Here is a 22,200-nt window from a genome sequence, read left to right on the forward strand (position 1 = left end):
GCAAACCATGTTAAAGTAAATATTTGTATAACATGTTAATGCATTTGTCTGAACATTAATTTGAACACATGTTGCATTTACAACATCTATATAAGAGAAGAAAATGAAAAACGAAATGAAGTTTTTAATTATATAATATAGATTTTTTTTTTAATTTTAATTTTACTTATAATTAATTTCTGTAGCAATGAAATTATTATCATTTTGAATTAATTTTTTTGTAAAGGATGTGATTCCAATATTAATAATTTATGTTAATTGATTTTTGTAGAATATGTGTACCAATATTATTTACACCGTGCCTTTAGGCACGGGTATACACTAGATGGATAGTGCATTTTTGGCATTTGGTGAAATTCCATGAGTTTTTTTCCTCCCTTTTAAAATTTTATCAATACACGCATTGGTTCTTATGTGACTAACAACTCAACCGAGCGAAGAAGAAAAGTTAGTTAAACTTTTGAGAACAAATACATGATAAAAGGGAAGCAAGAGATGGGACAATCTTCACATTTTATGCACCTAATTATATAATATTCTCATTTTAGGCACACAATGATAATGTGTTATCAAAAGCTGCATTGGCTCAACGTGCACAACGAGAACGTGAAAAAAATCAAAACTCATGTTCTGCGTACCAATTAGGACAACGCTTGCGACGAGAACGAGAGAGATCAAATGAATGTATTAACTCAAGACAAACTTCTGTAACACCCAATTGGTAAACAACTATGTTTAATTCTTGAAATACATACTCTTACTATTACCACTTTATTATACATATTTTAATTTATTCACAATCCATTTTTGTAGGCCTGCTCCTACAACCCCATCTAGAAATGTTGGTATGGTCATCCGTGATGAGCACGACCTTAATGTTATTCGTGTTCGTGCGGTAAGTACAAAATCAAGTAAAACATTGTATGTATTTTTATTTATATAAGATTTTTAAAAATGTTTTGAATATTTTATTTATATTTGTTAGGCAAAAGAAAAAGAAAAGGTCAACCCAATGTCTAAGGGAAAAGAAAAGGTGGCTCCTTCTGACAAGAGAATGACAAATGCATGTCAAGTGGTATATATTCCTTTTAAAAAATATGAAGCAAAACTATGTGAATTTGTTGCTTTATGTTTCTGCCCATTGAATGATTGTAATATATTTTCCTATAATTTGCTATTATTTATATGTATTTTTCTAATTTCTTTATTTTTATTTAGCATAGATACATGTGCATTTATAATGTAACATATGAAAAGAATAGAAAAAAAAAATGAAGAAATAAAGACAAACTATGTAATGAAAGAATAAACTAAATATGATAGATTTTTATTTCTTCTTTATTTTTTTTGATAAAAAACGAAATGCATAAAGAAAGAAATAAATACAGATAACACTATTAAAAGTATAAAACAAATAAAATATAAAACAAAATTAAGAGAAACAAAATAAACAAGAAGATATTTCATGTTAAGGACAAAATATTCACATATTTTGCACCAATGACAAAATATTTTCATTTTAGGCACAAAATGATAATGTAATATCAAAAGCTGCATTGTCCCAACGTGCACGACGAGAGCGTGAAAAAAATGAAAAGTCATACTTTCAATGCTCGCAACGAGAACAAGAGAGATCAGAAGAATGTATTCAACCAATACACCCTTCTTTAGCACCAAATCGTCGCAATCGCGCTTGCCTGGAATGGGAAACAATAACTGAAGATTCTCATTCGGCACAAAAACGAACAATGGTTGCCCATCATTCTACATGTTCGTTTTCTATGCCAAGCACATCTTTACCTCCACAAAGGAATCGGTAAACTACTATGTCAAATCTTGAAATACATATTCTTACCATTTTGTTTTATAGAATTTTATTTATACACAAATATTCGTAGGTCTACTTCTATAAATCAATTTCTTCAAGAAGATCTATGTACTGATGATGAATTAGAAGATATGCCTATGAGTACATCAATTGATGCCCGAGCACACAACAATTCTTGCCGCCATTATCTTGGCAAGATGGACGTATTATGTCCTTATTGTTCAACCTTACATTGGATGGATGAAAAATTGACCAAATCATCTATAAAGCGTCCCTTATTCGGAACTTGCTGTTTGGAAGGAAAGATTAGGCTACCTTTACTTATTACACCTCCTCCATCACTTCAAGTGTTGTATGATGGGAATAATGATCAATCAAAATCCTTTCAAAGTTATATTCGATTGTACAATGCAACCAATGCTTTTACGAGTCTTAGTGCTACATTGGATCCTAGAATACTCAGTGGAAGGGGTCCTACATCATTCACAATTCATGGGGAATTATGACATCGAACAGGATCACTGCAACCACAACCAGGGCAGGATGCGAGTTATGCTCAACTGTATATCTATGACCTTGATTCAGCGTTAGAAATTCGTAATCGTAGAAATCCTAACTTGAGAAGGGATGTGCTCAAAACTATTCAGGATAGTTTTTTGCAAGTCAATGCATTTGTAGCTACATTTCGCTAGGCTCATGCCATTTTACATCAATTAGACGCGGCAGGACACAATCTACCTGCTCATCTTCATTACAATTCAACAACTGATCGACGTCGGTATAACTTACCAACTGCAGATGAGATTGCGATTGTAATACCAGGTGATGGAACAGAGGTAAGTGGAATGAGAGATATTATCTTACATTTCCAATGAAATAATGAGTTGATGCAAATTAATGAATGTCACCCAGCATACTTGCCATTACATTATGTTCTATTATTTCCTTATGGTGAGCTTGGATGGGAACCTGAGTTGAAATTGTGGAATGCTCAATATGATCGACCTTCAACTGATCGACTTACTCAAATGGATTTTTATAGTTATCGTTTGTTTGAACGACCCACAGAGTATTCAACTATTTTGAGAGGTGGGAAACCATTTCAAGAGTTTTGGTAGATGCTTGGGCCACAACTGAGCAAAATCGATTGACATACTACAAGCTTAATCAAGGGAAACTTCGGGTTGAGCTTTACCAAGATTTGTCAGATATTGATCCAGATTATGTGCGACCTGGTCAAATTGGTCAAAGGTTTGTTTTGCCATCTTCATTTACTGGTAGTCCTAGACATATGTTTGAAATCTTTCAAGATTCAATGGCTATCACGTGATACAACCAACACCCAGATATTTTTCTTACCATGATTGCAAACCCTAATTGGCCAGAAATTACTTCAGCATTATTATCACATCAAAAACCTATTGATCGTTCTGATTTAATTGCCCGTGTTTTTGAGTTGAAGAGAAAATGTTTGATGAAGGAGATAGAAGCAAATAAAGTGTTTGGAAATAAAGTTGCACATGTTTTTACAATTGAATTTAAAAAACGAGGCCTCCCCCATATGCATGCACTTTTATTTCTTAAGGGTCCAGACAAAATTCGGACATGTGCTCAAGTAGACAAATTGGTCTGTGCAGAATTTCCAGACCCAAAAGATGATTCTATGCTTTTTGAAACTGTCAAATATTGTATGGTACATGGACCATGTGGTGCTCGAAATCCGCATGCACCATGTATGGAAAATGGTAAATGCAGTAAGAGATACCCTCGAGCTTTCATAGAAACAACAACTATGGATCAAGATGGATACCCCATCTATCGTCGTCGCAATAATGGCCAAGTACATACTGTGAGGGGGCAAGAAGTTGATAACAGGGACGTCGTACCATACAATGCATATCTTTCTAAACTTTTCAACTGTCATATAAATGTGAAAGTATGCGCCGGAACGAGATGTGTCAAGTATATACATAAGTACATTTATAAGGGTTATGATCGTACAATGATGGTGTTGGGATCGATAAATGAGATTCAACAATATCTCGATGCAAGGTATATTGGACCTCCAGAAGCTGCTTGGCGAATATTTGGTCATCCTTTGCTTGAAGAGATACCAACAGTTGTACGATTGGCACTTCATTTACCTGGAATGCATCGCGTTGTTTTTAACCCAGAAGAGTCATTAGAAACGATTCAATCTAGAGCTGGTCAACAAATGTCAACTCTTACTAGCTTCTTTGCATATTGTGCTGCCAGTGAAGATGAATGTCCATGCACTTATCAAGAATTTCCACAGCATTTTGTATGGCTCAAATCAGAAAAGAGATGGAAATCAAGAGAAAGAGGATATGCAGTTGGTAGAATGTACTTTGCCAGTCCTAATTGTGGTGAAAGATTTTATCTGCGTTTGTTACTAATTGTTGTCAAAGGACCAAAGTCATTTCGGTCTTTACGCACGGTCGATAATGTTGTGTATGATACATTTAAATTATCATGTGTTGCAAGGGGGCTTTTAAAAGATGATGAAGAATGGATACAATGCTTGAAAGAGGCTGCAGTTATGAAAACTGGATAGCAATTGAGGAGATTGTTTAGTGTTATTCTCACCTAGTGCTCTCCACTAAATCCATGTGCATTATGGAATCAATTCTCTACGCATATATGTGATGATCTTGCACATAAGATTCGTACATTGTTTTCCATTTCTAACCCAACTGAGGCTCAAATTGAAGATTATGGTCTCCATCTTTTGAATCAAATGCTTCATGAATCAGGCAAATGTTTAATTGACTTCTCACCCATGCCACAACCTACTGCAAATTGGAGTGCAGTAGTTGGTAATCGATTGATATTCGAACATCAACAACTGCAGAATGAGACACAACAGGCAGATCCAGAAATTACTATTGATTATCTCAACAGTGGACAACGGAGTGCTTATAACACAATCATTTCTTCAATTTTTCAAAATAGAGGAACTGTTTTCTTTCTTAATGGGGGTACTGGAACAGGGAAAACATTTTTGTACAATACGATTGCATTAAAATGTCGTAGCCTTGGGCATATCGTTGTTACTGTGGCTTCATCTGGAATTGCATCATTGTTATTGGTAGGAGGTCGCACTGCACATTCAACATTTTCCATTCCGTTAGATGTCTTGGAAAATTCACTTTGTGGGTTTACTAAACAATCATTACAAGCTGAGTTGTTTAGAGACAAAACTCATAATTTGGGATGAAGTTCCTATGCAACATAGACATTGTGTTGAGGCGGTTGATCGTACATTGAGGGATATTCGTGATAGAGAAAAGCCATTTGGGGGTATTACTGTTGTTCTTGGTGGAGACTTTCGACAAATCTTACTAGTTATACCTAAAGGATTTCGTGAGCAAATTGTGAATGTATCATTAAGACACTCTGTTCTATGGAAGCATATACATATCTTAACTTTGGATTTGAATATGCGCTTGAATCATGAAGACCATGAAAATGCTATTTTTCCCAAATTCTTGATGAAGGTAACACTACTTTAACCTTTTTCTTCATTATATAGATTATTTTAAATTAATAAATTGTGTTTACACTCATATTTTTTTTTAATTGATTTCACTTTTTTTAGATTGGGACTAATCCTCAAGAAATCATCAACCTTCCATGAACAATACACAAATGTCAAGATTTGAATGAATTGCTTTCTACAGTTTACCCACAGTTGAATATGATAGAGACGTCGACCCCAACATTTTTAACTGAATGCACCATTCTGTCTGCGCGTAACGATGATGTCAGTGACATTAATACTACTGCGTTGAATATCTTTCTAGGGAGATTATATACTTATTTTGCAGCAGATAAAATGTCTGAAGATAATGAAATTGATCCTACCATTACAAATAGATATCCTAATGAATATTTAAATTCATTGGATCCTCCCGGGCTACCAACTTTTAAGTTAGAGTTGAAAGTGGGTTGTCCTATAATATTGTTAAGAAATATTGCACCGAAAGATGAACTATGTAATGGTACAAGATTGATGGTTACTAGGTGCGACACTCGCATAATTGAAGCTCAAATTTTAACTGGAGAAAAGTTTGGCAATTTGGCATTCATACCAAGGATATCTTTGACACCATCTCCTTCAGAAATGCCTTTCCAAATGACAAGACGTCAATTTCCAGTCCGATTAGCATATGCCTTGACCATTAATAAATCACAAGGACAATCTGTGAAATTTGTTGGAGTTGATTTGCGCATACCAGTGTTTAGCCATGTCCAATTATATGTGGCATTGTCTAGATGTACATCCTTTGATCGTATAAGTATTCTCCTCCCTAAAGATAGTTTGGATTTTACTACAAATATTGTTTATCCTTGTAACGCCCTCAAAATAATAACATTAAACCCATCCAATAAGACATTCGTTGACATATGAAATAACCACATTCTTTTATACATCAGAGTTTCATTACAAAAGTATTACATGTTAACAACAAAAGCAAATGCCCTATGGGCTTACAGCTTTCCAAGTTAACACTTAGTTACAACAAAAGAGTACTAACTCATACACGTTTAGCCCTTGGCTTGAAATTACATGTAATACATCAAAAGAAAACGACAAAAGTGTGTCCGCCTCTAGCCTCCCAAGCTAAGTCCTTGGAGGTGGCATGCTACCTGTACCTGAAAATGATATTCCCATATAGGGTGAGCCACAGTTCAGTAGAAATACACTAAACCAACCATGAACAATGACTAAAAGATTAGCAATTGATAGATGGCCAACACTGATACATTCACATAAATCACATATTTATGTCATACGACTTATGAGTCCAAGTTACTTTTCATTTTCCCTTCTTCAACAGATAAGCATATTAGCTCTATCATTATTTCAACAGATATGTATAAAAACTATATCCCACATTCACAGATAAGCATATAAGCTATATCCACATTCCCAACAGATATGTGTAACAACAATATCCCACATTCACAGATAAGCATATAAGCTATATCCACACTTCACAAAGATAAGCATATGAGCTCTATCTTCACTTCTCTAGACAAGCATATGAGCTGTATCTACGGAGTTCATCCCCTATCTTCTCCAACACTATCCGGTTTAGAGGTACATCCCCTATCTTCCCCTAAACCGCGGAGTACATCCCCCATCTCCTCCTCTACACATAACGTATACAAACACATTGGTTCTATATACAATCACTCAAATACATACAGTTAATGTATTCTATCAACCGTCAAATTCCATGACACATTCTATTGATTAGTTTCCGTTTGCCTAATCATCATGCATTGTCTACAACAATCACGACTATCCTTCACCGATAGCCCAAAGCAGTTATTTCTAAACAGAAAATAAATGCACAAATGGATATTCAATCAACATTTCAATTCGGTGTGTGATAAACAATTCAACTACACCCTTTAACCCCATACACTTCCAGTCTCAACAATTCCATTTCATTTCCTCCTTTCTCACAATTAATTATCCCTATTAATTAACAATGTAATTAGGTCATTTTCCATAATTAACATTACAACCCTTAAGGTTCCATTTTCATCAATGATTCAACATTTATTTCATTTCTCTACACCAAACATGCATCTAGGTTTATTATAAGTAAAACCCCAACTTTTGTAAAATAACACAAAAGCCCCAAACTTTCACCAAATTACCAAACCAACCCCAACATCTCAAAATACTAATATTTAAAGACAAAATCCATAGAGAGGAGTAGGATATCCCTACCTCCAATTCGGAGCCCCAAAGGAGGAGATGACAAAACCCAACGTGCTCCAAAACCCGAGATTTTCAGATTAAAAAGTAGCCCTCGACGATCAACAACTTTTTTGTAAAGGCCAAAGGTGAGCAAATCACTCCTACTAGATCAAAACCTAGAGAGAAGGTTGAGTTCTAGAGTGAGAGGCTCAACAATGGTGTTTTTGGAAAAGTAGGAGAGAGAAGAGAAAGTGAAAAAGTGATTTGAAAAGTCAAAACACGGAACTTAAATCCAGTCGACCCGCTCGAGCGTCACTCACAGACTCCTGCTCGAGCGCCAACAATCCCGCTCGAGCGGAGGATACACACTCCCAGAACTTTTACAGAACCAGGTCCCCGCTCGAGCTTCCAACTCCCCGCTCGAGCGGCACTCACACAACCCCGCTCGAGCGGTCAACTCCACGCTCGAGCGTCCAACACTGCACAGGAAAATACTGGATGGGTGCAATTCCCACTCGAGTGCCAAAACCCCCGCTCGAGCGGACAGGTAAAAATCTGGGCAACTAGTTTTGGTTTCAAAACTCAACCATCCTGTAACAAACCTGCCCAACACATCCTATAACTCAAATTCAAAGTAAAAAGGATGCAAACAAGATAATAATCAACTACCAACATCCACGGACACATGTCCGGATCACTGTTCAACAAGGGTAAACCCGGGATCGCTATAACCTCCCTCCCTTAAAGAATTTCGTCCCCGAAATTAAGCACAAGTTTTCAAAAACAAGTTTTCCTCCATTTAAAACAATGTTACATTTTAACATTCAACAATTCGACCCATTACCGGTCATCCCATCCCTTTAACAAGAGGCATTTCACAATATGTAAACAACATATGTACTTTCAACATGCATCAACATTTTGCATTACCTTTCCAATTTCAACAATATATAGTGTTACATTCAACTTCCATATAAGGCAAGTTCCAAAACATACTTCCAACAAACCAAAACATTTTCAATGTTTCACAACTTAAGACATATATAAAAGCTCTTGAGTTCAACAATAGTTCAAAATTTAAATACAAATTACATATCAACAAACAAGTCCGGATATTTCTCACAGACTTCCAACTCACGTTCCCAAGTGGCCTCCTCCACTCTGTGATGCTTCCACAAGACGTTCACCAAAGGAATGGTCTTGCCACGCAGGACCTGATCCCGCCTATCCAAGACCCGAACCGGTCTCTCCTCATACGAGGCATCCTCATCTACCTCTAAATCGGTCCAATCCAACACATGTGATGGATCTGGCTCATACTTCCGAAGCATACTCACATGAAACACGTCATGCACTCCGGACAACTGCGGCGGTAAGGCTAACCGATAAGCAACTTCGCCAATCCTCTCAAGGATCTCAAAAGGACCAATAAACCGAGGGGATAACTTCCCACTCTTCCCAAACCTCATCAAACCTCGCCTAGGTGATATTTTCAGAAAGACATGATCACCTACCTCAAACGCCAAAGGCCTCCTCCTACGGTCAGCATAAGATTTCTGACGACTCTGGGCTGTAACAAGCCTCCTACGGATAAGCTCAACTTTCTCCGTCGTCTCCCTAACCAACTCCGGACCCAACAAAGGTGCATCACCCACCTCGGTCCAACACACTGGAGACCTACACGGTCGGCCATACAAGGCCTTAAATGGTGCCATACCGATGCTAGACTGAAAACTGTTGTTGTAGGCAAATTCTACCAAGGGTAAGTGCCTCTCCCACGTCCCACTGAAGTCCAGGACACAACCCCGAAGCATATCCTCGAGGATCTGGATAGTACGCTCGGACTGCCCGTCAGTCTGAGGATGATAGGCCGTACTAAAGGTCAACTTAGTGCCCAAGGCACTCTGCAGACTCTGCCACAACCTAGCAGTAAAACAAGGATCTCTATCTGAGACGATCGTCACTGGGACCCCGTGCAATCTCACTATGTCCCGAATATACAAGTCGGCAAGATGATCCACTGAATCTCTCACGCGCATAGGAATAAAGTGCGCCGACTTAGTCAACCGGTCTACAACCACCCAAATAGCATCACTACCCCGCTGAGTCCTCGGAAGACCTACAACGAAGTCCATAGTGACATGCTCCCACGTCCACTCGGCAATAGGCAAGGGTTGCAACAAACCCGCTGGCCTCTGATGCTCGGCCTTCACTTGCTGACAAGTAAAGCACTTCGATACGAAAACAGCCACATCTCTCTTCATACCCCGCCACCAAAACTGGCGACCCAAATCCTGATACATCTTAGTACCTCCCGGATGCACCGCAAGGCGCGAATGATGAAACTCTCGGAGTACTTCCTCTCGGCAAGACTCCGGCACGAACAAACGGTCTCGGTATCTCACACTCAGGTCGGGATACACCGTCAAACCCTTCTCAACTTTTCCACTGGAGATCTTCTCTCGGATGGATTTTACCTCAAGGTCACCTCTCTGTGCCTCTAACACTCGTGTCACAAGTATAGGCTGTACAACAACCGAAAACAAGACCGCAGCCTCAACAGATTCGCCCAGTAGCAAATCAAACTCGCCAAGTGCTTCCAACATCTCCCATTCCCGGATGGCTATACTAGCTACATCACTAATGGATTTTCTACTAAGGGCATCGGCCACAACATTGGCCTTTCCCGGATGATAATGCAACTCAAAATCATAATCCTCGATGAACTCCATCCACCTCCTCTGTCTCAAATTCAAGTCTCTCTGTGTAAACAGATACTTCAAACTCTTGTGGTCCGAGAATACCTCGAACTTCTCACCATAAAGGTAGTGCCTCCAGATTTTCAAGGCAAAGATCACAGCCGCTAACTCTAGGTCGTGCATGGGGTAATTCTTCTCGTGTATTTTCAACTGACGTGAGCCATAAGCTACCACTTTCCCCTCTTGCATCAACACACAACCCAAACCCTCTCGTGAAGCATCACAATAAACCGCATAACCCAACCCTCTCTCCGGAATAATCAACACCGGAGCAGTGGTCAATCTAACTTTCAGCTCTTGAAACGACCTTTCGCAAGTCTCATTCCACACAAACTTGACTCCCTTCCGAGTCAGCCTAGTCAACGGTGATGCTAACCTGGAGAAATCTTTCACAAACCGACGGTAATACCCAGCTAATCCCAGAAAACTGCGAATCTCAAACACACTCTTAGGCTGTGCCCAATCTTGCACTGCCTCTACCTTGGATGTATCAACAGACACCCCTTCCCCGGATACCACGTGGCCTAAGAATTAGACTTCTCTCAGCCAGAACTCACACTTCCCAAACTTGGCATACAGCCTATGGGCTCTAAGCAACTGAAGCACCACTCTCAAGTGTTGCTCGTGCTCCTCCTCAGAAGGCGAATAGATAAGAATGTCGTCCACGAAGAAAACCACAAATCGATCTAAGAACTCCCGGAAAATCCGGTTCATCAAGTCCATAAAGACTGCCGGTGCATTGGTAAGCCCAAATGGCATCACCAGAAACTCATAATGGCCATACCGCGTACGGAATGCTGTCTTAGGAATATCCTCCTCCCTGACCCTCAACTGGTGGTAACCCGATCTCAAGTCTATCTTAGAGAAACAACGGGAACCCTTCAACTGGTCAAACAGGTCATCTATACGGGGCATAGGATACTTATTCTTAACCGTAGCCCGATTCAACTTCCGGTAGTCTATACACAATCTCAAGGCACCATCTTTCTTTTTAACAAAGAGGGCCGGTGCTCCCCACGGTGAAACACTAGGGCGAACAAAGCCCTTATCGAGCAATTCCTGGAGCTGAACTTTCAACTCAACCAACTCTGCTGGAGCAAAACGGTAAGGTGCCATAGAAATCGGCGCCGTGCCAGGCACTAAATCAATAGAGAACTCTATCTCTCGGTGAGGTGGCAAACTAACAAGATCTTTGGGAAAGACATCCGAATACTCACAAACCACCCTCGGCAATACAATCTGGGTCTCATCACACTCACCACTCTCAAAGCTAGCAAGTAGACCACTAAGCTCACTTCGCCCTCGCGAATCATACCCCGGTGGCAACACACTACCAACCCGGTCTCCCAAGAAATGGAACCACTCCCCGCTCAAGGTACATAACGTGACCCTCTGGCGGTAGCAATCGATAACAGCCCGGTATGACGATAGCCAGTCCATACCCAAAATAACATCAAAACCCTTCATGGGCATGACAACAAACGGAAAAGGAAGCCTATAGTCGGCGACCTCTATATCACAACCTCTAACACCCTGTTTCAGTATCAACTCACCACCCAAAGGCGATACCACACAAATAGGAGATGCTAACTGTGCTAACTCCAATTCCAAAACAGATGCAAATGCAGCAGATACAAAAGAATGAGATGCACCCGTGTCTATCAACACATTAGCAACCGAGTTGCAAAACTGAAAAGTACCTCTCACTACCGATGGAGCCGGTACTAAATCCTGCGCGGTAACAGCATACACGCGCCCCGTAGGCCCCTGGTCTACCTGCTCACCTCTCGGAGCAAAAGACTGCTGCACAGACTGGGATGACGAAGCTCCCGGATTGGCCCTCGAGGCCTGCACAGACTGAGCTGGCTGAAAACCCTGCGTCTGCCTAGAACCAGACGCTCCCGAAGTGGCACTCAACTGCGGGCAAAACCTCTTCAGGTGCCCAGGCTGTCCACACTGATAACAAGACAAGGGCTGCCCCATGCCCAAACTCTGACTCTGCGGTCTAGCTGAAGAAGAAGCAGCTCTCTGACCCCCACCCTTCTGCAGGCAAACAGAAACCTTGTGACCCAGCTGGCCACACTTGTAACAGGTAAAATCCCCTGACTACCTCTCCCCGATCCTGCACTCGGCACTGGAAAGGTCGATCTAGCAACACCACTCTGCTACTGCTGAGGGTTAGAACCCCTCTGCCTCCTGCCATCACCCTGGCCATCTTGGCTCCTCTTGGAGCCTCTCTGCCCCTCATTCTCTTCCTGCATCATGAGCTCCATATGAGGTGCAGCATCTACCAGGTGCCTATACTCTCGGATATAAGACCCACCAACTCTCAACTTGAGGCCCCGCCTCAACTTCCGCTCAAACTCATAACAACGGCGTTCCTCAGACGCCACCAGTTCAGGTGCAAACCTGGATAGACTGGTAAAAGTAGCCTCAAACTCGGCCACTGACAAGCCCTGCTGATTAAGCCGGCTAAACTGATCCCTTAGCTTCTCCCGAGCTGCTGCAGACAAAAACCTTTCCTGAAAAGCATTCACAAACGCCTCCCAAGTACCACCAACACGAGCCTTCTCGTACTTCCACCATTGACCCGCATCTCCCTTCAGCTGGAAGGATACCAAGGTCACCTTCAGTGCTCCGTCCTCGATGCCAAGCATCTCGAACGTCTTACTCATTTGCTCTAGCCACTCATCAGCCTTCAGTGGCTCCTTCGGATCCCCGATAAACTCATCCGGATTAGACCGGAAAAACTCCCTCTTCAAAAAAGAAGGCCCTGCCTCAGCTGCCTGATTCCCAGCTCTAAGAATACCCAAAGCTCCTGCTATCTCTCTGGCCAAGGCGCCCATGGCCTGCTGACCCACTGGCTCGGCCACATTGGCCTGGCCAACTCCCTCCTGCACTGCCGGAATCTCACCCGGTAACGGTACTTCCTGCCTTGCAGGTCTACCACGCCTAGCACCTCTTCCTCGTCCTGACATCCTAATAAAGGTAACACAGAACGTTAGCACATTCATAAATGTGCCGAAACTAAACACTCACGTCCTAATGCATGGACAACTGTAATTCACTCCACGTAAGCACATAAACACATAAGCACTTACGAATTTCATTTCCGGATAATGATAGTCCCGAGGCGTTACTAGAGTTCCGGTTAGAAACAGCATTGATCAAGTGCCTTTCCAACAAGACTCCCAGAAACCCAAGGATCCAATCAACATCCTAGAAATTAAATCCCATACCCACATAATCACATAAGCATGTTATCAATCAAACACATAGCATATGACACTACATCTAAGTCTCTATCAAGCGAGACAAACCCATTGTGATACTAATCACTTCCCACGTACCCAAAGTATTCGAACCCGGTAGGCTCTGATACCAAGTTGTAACGCCCTCAAAATAATAACATTAAACCCATCCAATAAGACATTCGTTGACATATGAAATAACCACATTCTTTTATACATCAGAGTTTCATTACAAAAGTATTACATGTTAACAACAAAAGCAAATGCCCTATGGGCTTACAGCTTTCCAAGTTAACACTTGGTTACAACAAAAGAGTACTAACTCATGCACGTTTAGCCCTTGGCTTGAAATTACATGTAATACATCAAAAGAAAACGACAAAAGTGTGTCTGCCTCTAGCCTCCCAAGCTAAGTCCTTGGAGGTGGCATGCTACCTGTACCTGAAAATGATATTCCCATATAGGGTGAGCCACAGCCCAGTAGAAATACACTAAACCAACCATGAACAATGACTAAAAGATTAGCAATTGATAGATGGCCAACACTGATACATTCACATAAATCACATATTTATGTCATACGACTTATGAGTCCAAGTTACTTTTCATTTTCCCTTCTTCAACAGATAAGCATATTAGCTCTATCATTATTTCAACAAATATGTATAAAAACTATATCCTACATTCACAGATAAGCATATAAGCTATATCCACATTCCCAACAGATATGTGTAACAACAATATCCCACATTCACAGATAAGCATATAAGCTATATCCACACTTCACAAAGATAAGCATATGAGCTCTATCTTCACTTCTCTAGACAAGCATATGAGCTGTATCTACGGAGTTCATCCCCTATCTTCTCCAACACTATCCGGTTTAGAGGTACATCCCCCATCTCCTCCTCTACACATAACGTATACAAACACATTGGTTCTATATACAATCACTCAAATACATACAGTTAATGTATTCTATCAACCGTCAAATTCCATGACACATTCTATTGATTAGTTTTCGTTTGCCTAATCATCATGCATTGTCTACAACAATCACGACTATCCTTCACCGATAGCCCAAAGCAGTTATTTCTAAACAGAAAATAAATGCACAAATGGATATTCAATCAACATTTCAATTCGGTGTGTGATAAACAATTCAACTACACCCTTTAACCCCATACACTTCCAGTCTCAACAATTCCATTTCATTTCCTCCTTTCTCACAATTAATTATCCCTATTAATTAACAATGTAATTAGGTCATTTTCCATAATTAACATTACAACCCTTAAGGTTCCATTTTCATCAATGATTCAACATTTATTTCATTTCTCTACACCAAACATGCATCTAGGTTTATTATAAGTAAAACCCCAACTTTTGTAAAATAACACAAAAGCCCCAAACTTTCACCAAATTACCAAACCAACCCCAACATCTCAAAATACTAATATTTAAAGACAAAATCCATAGAGAGGAGTAGGATATCCCTACCTCCAATTCGGAGCCCCAAAGGAGGAGATGACAAAACCCAACGTGCTCCAAAACCCGAGATTTTCAGATTAAAAAGTAGCCCTCGACGATCAACAACTTTTTTGTAAAGGCCAAAGGTGAGCAAATCACTTCTACTAGATCAAAACCTAGAGAGAAGGTTGAGTTCTAGAGTGAGAGGCTCAACAATGGTGTTTTTGGAAAAGTAGGAGAGAGAAGAGAAAGTGAAAAAGTGATTTGAAAAGTCAAAACACGGAACTTAAATCCAGTCGACCCGCTCGAGCGTCACTCACAGACTCCTGCTCGAGCGCCAACAATCCCGCTCGAGCGGAGGATACACACTCCCAGAACTTTTACAGAACCAGGTCCCCGCTCGAGCTTCCAACTCCCCGCTCGAGCGGCACTCACACAACCCCGCTCGAGCGGTCAACTCCACGCTCGAGCGTCCAACACTGCACAGGAAAATACTGGATGGGTGCAATTCCCACTCGAGTGCCAAAACCCCCGCTCGAGCGGACAGGTAAAAATCTGGGCAACTAGTTTTGGTTTCAAAACTCAACCATCCTGTAACAAACCTGCCCAACACATCCTATAACTCAAATTCAAAGTAAAAAGGATGCAAACAAGATAATAATCAACTACCAACATCCACGGACACATGTCCGGATCACTGTTCAACAAGGGTAAACCCGGGATCGCTATAACCTCCCTCCCTTAAAGAATTTCGTCCCCGAAATTAAGCACAAGTTTTCAAAAACAAGTTTTCCTCCATTTAAAACAATGTTACATTTTAACATTCAACAATTCGACCCATTACCGGTCATCCCATCCCTTTAACAAGAGGCATTTCACAATATGTAAACAACATATGTACTTTCAACATGCATCAACATTTTGCATTACCTTTCCAATTTCAACAATATATAGTGTTACATTCAACTTCCATATAAGGCAAGTTCCAAAACATACTTCCAACAAACCAAAACATTTTCAATGTTTCACAACTTAAGACATATATAAAAGCTCTTGAGTTCAACAATAGTTCAAAATTTAAATACAAATTACATATCAACAAACAAGTCCGGATATTTCTCACAGACTTCCAACTCACGTTCCCAAGTGGCCTCCTCCACTCTGTGATGCTTCCACAAGACGTTCACCAAAGGAATGGTCTTGCCACGCAGGACCTGATCCCGCCTATCCAAGACCCGAACCGGTCTCTCCTCATACGAGGCATCCTCATCTACCTCTAAATCGGTCCAATCCAACACATGTGATGGATCTGGCTCATACTTCCGAAGCATACTCACATGAAACACGTCATGCACTCCGGACAACTGCGGCGGTAAGGCTAACCGATAAGCAACTTCGCCAATCCTCTCAAGGATCTCAAAAGGACCAATAAACCGAGGGGATAACTTCCCACTCTTCCCAAACCTCATCAAACCTCGCCTAGGTGATATTTTCAGAAAGACATGATCACCTACCTCAAACGCCAAAGGCCTCCTCCTACGGTCAGCATAAGATTTCTGACGACTCTGGGCTGTAACAAGCCTCCTACGGATAAGCTCAACTTTCTCCGTCGTCTCCCTAACCAACTCCGGACCCAACAAAGGTGCATCACCCACCTCGGTCCAACACACTGGAGACCTACACGGTCGGCCATACAAGGCCTTAAATGGTGCCATACCGATGCTAGACTGAAAACTGTTGTTGTAGGCAAATTCTACCAAGGGTAAGTGCCTCTCCCACGTCCCACTGAAGTCCAGGACACAACCCCGAAGCATATCCTCGAGGATCTGGATAGTACGCTCGGACTGCCCGTCAGTCTGAGGATGATAGGCCGTACTAAAGGTCAACTTAGTGCCCAAGGCACTCTGCAGACTCTGCCACAACCTAGCAGTAAAACAAGGATCTCTATCTGAGACGATCGTCACTGGGACCCCGTGCAATCTCACTATGTCCCGAATATACAAGTCGGCAAGATGATCCACTGAATCTCTCACGCGCATAGGAATAAAGTGCGCCGACTTAGTCAACCGGTCTACAACCACCCAAATAGCATCACTACCCCGCTGAGTCCTCGGAAGACCTACAACGAAGTCCATAGTGACATGCTCCCACGTCCACTCGGCAATAGGCAAGGGTTGCAACAAACCCGCTGGCCTCTGATGCTCGGCCTTCACTTGCTGACAAGTAAAGCACTTCGATACGAAAACAGCCACATCTCTCTTCATACCCCGCCACCAAAACTGGCGACCCAAATCCTGATACATCTTAGTACCTCCCGGATGCACCGCAAGGCGCGAATGATGAAACTCTCGGAGTACTTCCTCTCGGCAAGACTCCGGCACGAACAAACGGTCTCGGTATCTCACACTCAGGTCGGGATACACCGTCAAACCCTTCTCAACTTTTCCACTGGAGATCTTCTCTCGGATGGATTTTACCTCAAGGTCACCTCTCTGTGCCTCTAACACTCGTGTCACAAGTATAGGCTGTACAACAACCGAAAACAAGACCGCAGCCTCAACAGATTCGCCCAGTAGCAAATCAAACTCGCCAAGTGCTTCCAACATCTCCCATTCCCGGATGGCTATACTAGCTACATCACTAATGGATTTTCTACTAAGGGCATCGGCCACAACATTGGCCTTTCCCGGATGATAATGCAACTCAAAATCATAATCCTCGATGAACTCCATCCACCTCCTCTGTCTCAAATTCAAGTCTCTCTGTGTAAACAGATACTTCAAACTCTTGTGGTCCGAGAATACCTCGAACTTCTCACCATAAAGGTAGTGCCTCCAGATTTTCAAGGCAAAGATCACAGCCGCTAACTCTAGGTCGTGCATGGGGTAATTCTTCTCGTGTATTTTCAACTGACGTGAGCCATAAGCTACCACTTTCCCCTCTTGCATCAACACACAACCCAAACCCTCTCGTGAAGCATCACAATAAACCGCATAACCCAACCCTCTCTCCGGAATAATCAACACCGGAGCAGTGGTCAATCTAACTTTCAGCTCTTGAAACGACCTTTCGCAAGTCTCATTCCACACAAACTTGACTCCCTTCCGAGTCAGCCTAGTCAACGGTGATGCTAACCTGGAGAAATCTTTCACAAACCGACGGTAATACCCAGCTAATCCCAGAAAACTGCGAATCTCAAACACACTCTTAGGCTGTGCCCAATCTTGCACTGCCTCTACCTTGGATGTATCAACAGACACCCCTTCCCCGGATACCACGTGGCCTAAGAATTAGACTTCTCTCAGCCAGAACTCACACTTCCCAAACTTGGCATACAGCCTATGGGCTCTAAGCAACTGAAGCACCACTCTCAAGTGTTGCTCGTGCTCCTCCTCAGAAGGCGAATAGATAAGAATGTCGTCCACGAAGAAAACCACAAATCGATCTAAGAACTCCCGGAAAATCCGGTTCATCAAGTCCATAAAGACTGCCGGTGCATTGGTAAGCCCAAATGGCATCACCAGAAACTCATAATGGCCATACCGCGTACGGAATGCTGTCTTAGGAATATCCTCCTCCCTGACCCTCAACTGGTGGTAACCCGATCTCAAGTCTATCTTAGAGAAACAACGGGAACCCTTCAACTGGTCAAACAGGTCATCTATACGGGGCATAGGATACTTATTCTTAACCGTAGCCCGATTCAACTTCCGGTAGTCTATACACAATCTCAAGGCACCATCTTTCTTTTTAACAAAGAGGGCCGGTGCTCCCCACGGTGAAACACTAGGGCGAACAAAGCCCTTATCGAGCAATTCCTGGAGCTGAACTTTCAACTCAACCAACTCTGCTGGAGCAAAACGGTAAGGTGCCATAGAAATCGGCGCCGTGCCAGGCACTAAATCAATAGAGAACTCTATCTCTCGGTGAGGTGGCAAACTAACAAGATCTTTGGGAAAGACATCCGAATACTCACAAACCACCCTCGGCAATACAATCTGGGTCTCATCACACTCACCACTCTCAAAGCTAGCAAGTAGACCACTAAGCTCACTTCGCCCTCGCGAATCATACCCCGGTGGCAACACACTACCAACCCGGTCTCCCAAGAAATGGAACCACTCCCCGCTCAAGGTACATAACGTGACCCTCTGGCGGTAGCAATCGATAACAGCCCGGTATGACGATAGCCAGTCCATACCCAAAATAACATCAAAACCCTTCATGGGCATGACAACAAACGGAAAAGGAAGCCTATAGTCGGCGACCTCTATATCACAACCTCTAACACCCTGTTTCAGTATCAACTCACCACCCAAAGGCGATACCACACAAATAGGAGATGCTAACTGTGCTAACTCCAATTCCAAAACAGATGCAAATGCAGCAGATACAAAAGAATGAGATGCACCCGTGTCTATCAACACATTAGCAACCGAGTTGCAAAACTGAAAAGTACCTCTCACTACCGATGGAGCCGGTACTAAATCCTGCGCGGTAACAGCATACACGCGCCCCGTAGGCCCCTGGTCTACCTGCTCACCTCTCGGAGCAAAAGACTGCTGCACAGACTGGGATGACGAAGCTCCCGGATTGGCCCTCGAGGCCTGCACAGACTGAGCTGGCTGAAAACCCTGCGTCTGCCTAGAACCAGACGCTCCCGAAGTGGCACTCAACTGCGGGCAAAACCTCTTCAGGTGCCCAGGCTGTCCACACTGATAACAAGACAAGGGCTGCCCCATGCCCAAACTCTGACTCTGCGGTCTAGCTGAAGAAGAAGCAGCTCTCTGACCCCCACCCTTCTGCAGGCAAACAGAAACCTTGTGACCCAGCTGGCCACACTTGTAACAGGTAAAATCCCCTGACTACCTCTCCCCGATCCTGCACTCGGCACTGGAAAGGTCGATCTAGCAACACCACTCTGCTACTGCTGAGGGTTAGAACCCCTCTGCCTCCTGCCATCACCCTGGCCATCTTGGCTCCTCTTGGAGCCTCTCTGCCCCTCATTCTCTTCCTGCATCATGAGCTCCATATGAGGTGCAGCATCTACCAGGTGCCTATACTCTCGGATATAAGACCCACCAACTCTCAACTTGAGGCCCCGCCTCAACTTCCGCTCAAACTCATAACAACGGCGTTCCTCAGACGCCACCAGTTCAGGTGCAAACCTGGATAGACTGGTAAAAGTAGCCTCAAACTCGGCCACTGACAAGCCCTGCTGATTAAGCCGGCTAAACTGATCCCTCAGCTTCTCCCGAGCTGCTGCAGACAAAAACCTTTCCTGAAAAGCATTCACAAACGCCTCCCAAGTACCACCAACACGAGCCTTCTCGTACTTCCACCATTGACCCGCATCTCCCTTCAGCTGGAAGGATACCAAGGTCACCTTCAGTGCTCCGTCCTCGATGCCAAGCATCTCGAACGTCTTACTCATTTGCTCTAGCCACTCATCAGCCTTCAGTGGCTCCTTCGGATCCCCGATAAACTCATCCGGATTAGACCGGAAAAACTCCCTCTTCAAAAAAGAAGGCCCTGCCTCAGCTGCCTGATTCCCAGCTCTAAGAATACCCAAAGCTCCTGCTATCTCTCTGGCCAAGGCGCCCATGGCCTGCTGACCCACTGGCTCGGCCACATTGGCCTGGCCAACTCCCTCCTGCACTGCCGGAATCTCACCCGGTAACGGTACTTCCTGCCTTGCAGGTCTACCACGCCTAGCACCTCTTCCTCGTCCTGACATCCTAATAAAGGTAACACAGAACGTTAGCACATTCATAAATGTGCCGAAACTAAACACTCACGTCCTAATGCATGGACAACTGTAATTCACTCCACGTAAGCACATAAACACATAAGCACTTACGAATTTCATTTCCGGATAATGATAGTCCCGAGGCGTTACTAGAGTTCCGGTTAGAAACAGCATTGATCAAGTGCCTTTCCAACAAGACTCCCAGAAACCCAAGGATCCAATCAACATCCTAGAAATTAAATCCCATACCCACATAATCACATAAGCATGTTATCAATCAAACACATAGCATATGACACTACATCTAAGTCTCTATCAAGCGAGACAAACCCATTGTGATACTAATCACTTCCCACGTACCCAAAGTATTCGAACCCGGTAGGCTCTGATACCAAGTTGTAACGCCCTCAAAATAATAACATTAAACCCATCCAATAAGACATTCGTTGACATATGAAATAACCACATTCTTTTATACATCAGAGTTTCATTACAAAAGTATTACATGTTAACAACAAAAGCAAATGCCCTATGGGCTTACAGCTTTCCAAGTTAACACTTGGTTACAACAAAAGAGTACTAACTCATGCACGTTTAGCCCTTGGCTTGAAATTACATGTAATACATCAAAAGAAAACGACAAAAGTGTGTCTGCCTCTAGCCTCCCAAGCTAAGTCCTTGGAGGTGGCATGCTACCTGTACCTGAAAATGATATTCCCATATAGGGTGAGCCACAGCCCAGTAGAAATACACTAAACCAACCATGAACAATGACTAAAAGATTAGCAATTGATAGATGGCCAACACTGATACATTCACATAAATCACATATTTATGTCATACGACTTATGAGTCCAAGTTACTTTTCATTTTCCCTTCTTCAACAGATAAGCATATTAGCTCTATCATTATTTCAACAAATATGTATAAAAACTATATCCTACATTCACAGATAAGCATATAAGCTATATCCACATTCCCAACAGATATGTGTAACAACAATATCCCACATTCACAGATAAGCATATAAGCTATATCCACACTTCACAAAGATAAGCATATGAGCTCTATCTTCACTTCTCTAGACAAGCATATGAGCTGTATCTACGGAGTTCATCCCCTATCTTCTCCAACACTATCCGGTTTAGAGGTACATCCCCCATCTCCTCCTCTACACATAACGTATACAAACACATTGGTTCTATATACAATCACTCAAATACATACAGTTAATGTATTCTATCAACCGTCAAATTCCATGACACATTCTATTGATTAGTTTCCGTTTGCCTAATCATCATGCATTGTCTACAACAATCACGACTATCCTTCACCGATAGCCCAAAGCAGTTATTTCTAAACAGAAAATAAATGCACAAATGGATATTCAATCAACATTTCAATTC

General features: G+C 42.4%; 1 protein-coding gene across 1 annotated transcript; it reads left to right on the forward strand.

Moving 5' to 3' along the window:
• Positions 1-4,586: 4,586 nt before the first annotated feature.
• On the forward strand, positions 4,587-5,486 carry LOC145791915 (uncharacterized). The gene is made up of 3 exons (XM_082872371.1): positions 4,587-4,975; positions 5,085-5,346; positions 5,448-5,486. The coding sequence occupies exons 1-3, from the start codon at positions 4,587-4,589 to the stop codon at positions 5,484-5,486; spliced, it is 690 nt and encodes a 229-aa protein (XP_082728497.1).
• Positions 5,487-22,200: the final 16,714 nt, after the last annotated feature.

The sequence above is a fragment of the Camellia sinensis genome, chromosome 5, assembly GCF_055761805.1.
Source record: "Camellia sinensis isolate YWXY chromosome 5, ASM5576180v1, whole genome shotgun sequence".
Taxonomy (NCBI): domain Eukaryota; kingdom Viridiplantae; phylum Streptophyta; class Magnoliopsida; order Ericales; family Theaceae; genus Camellia; species Camellia sinensis.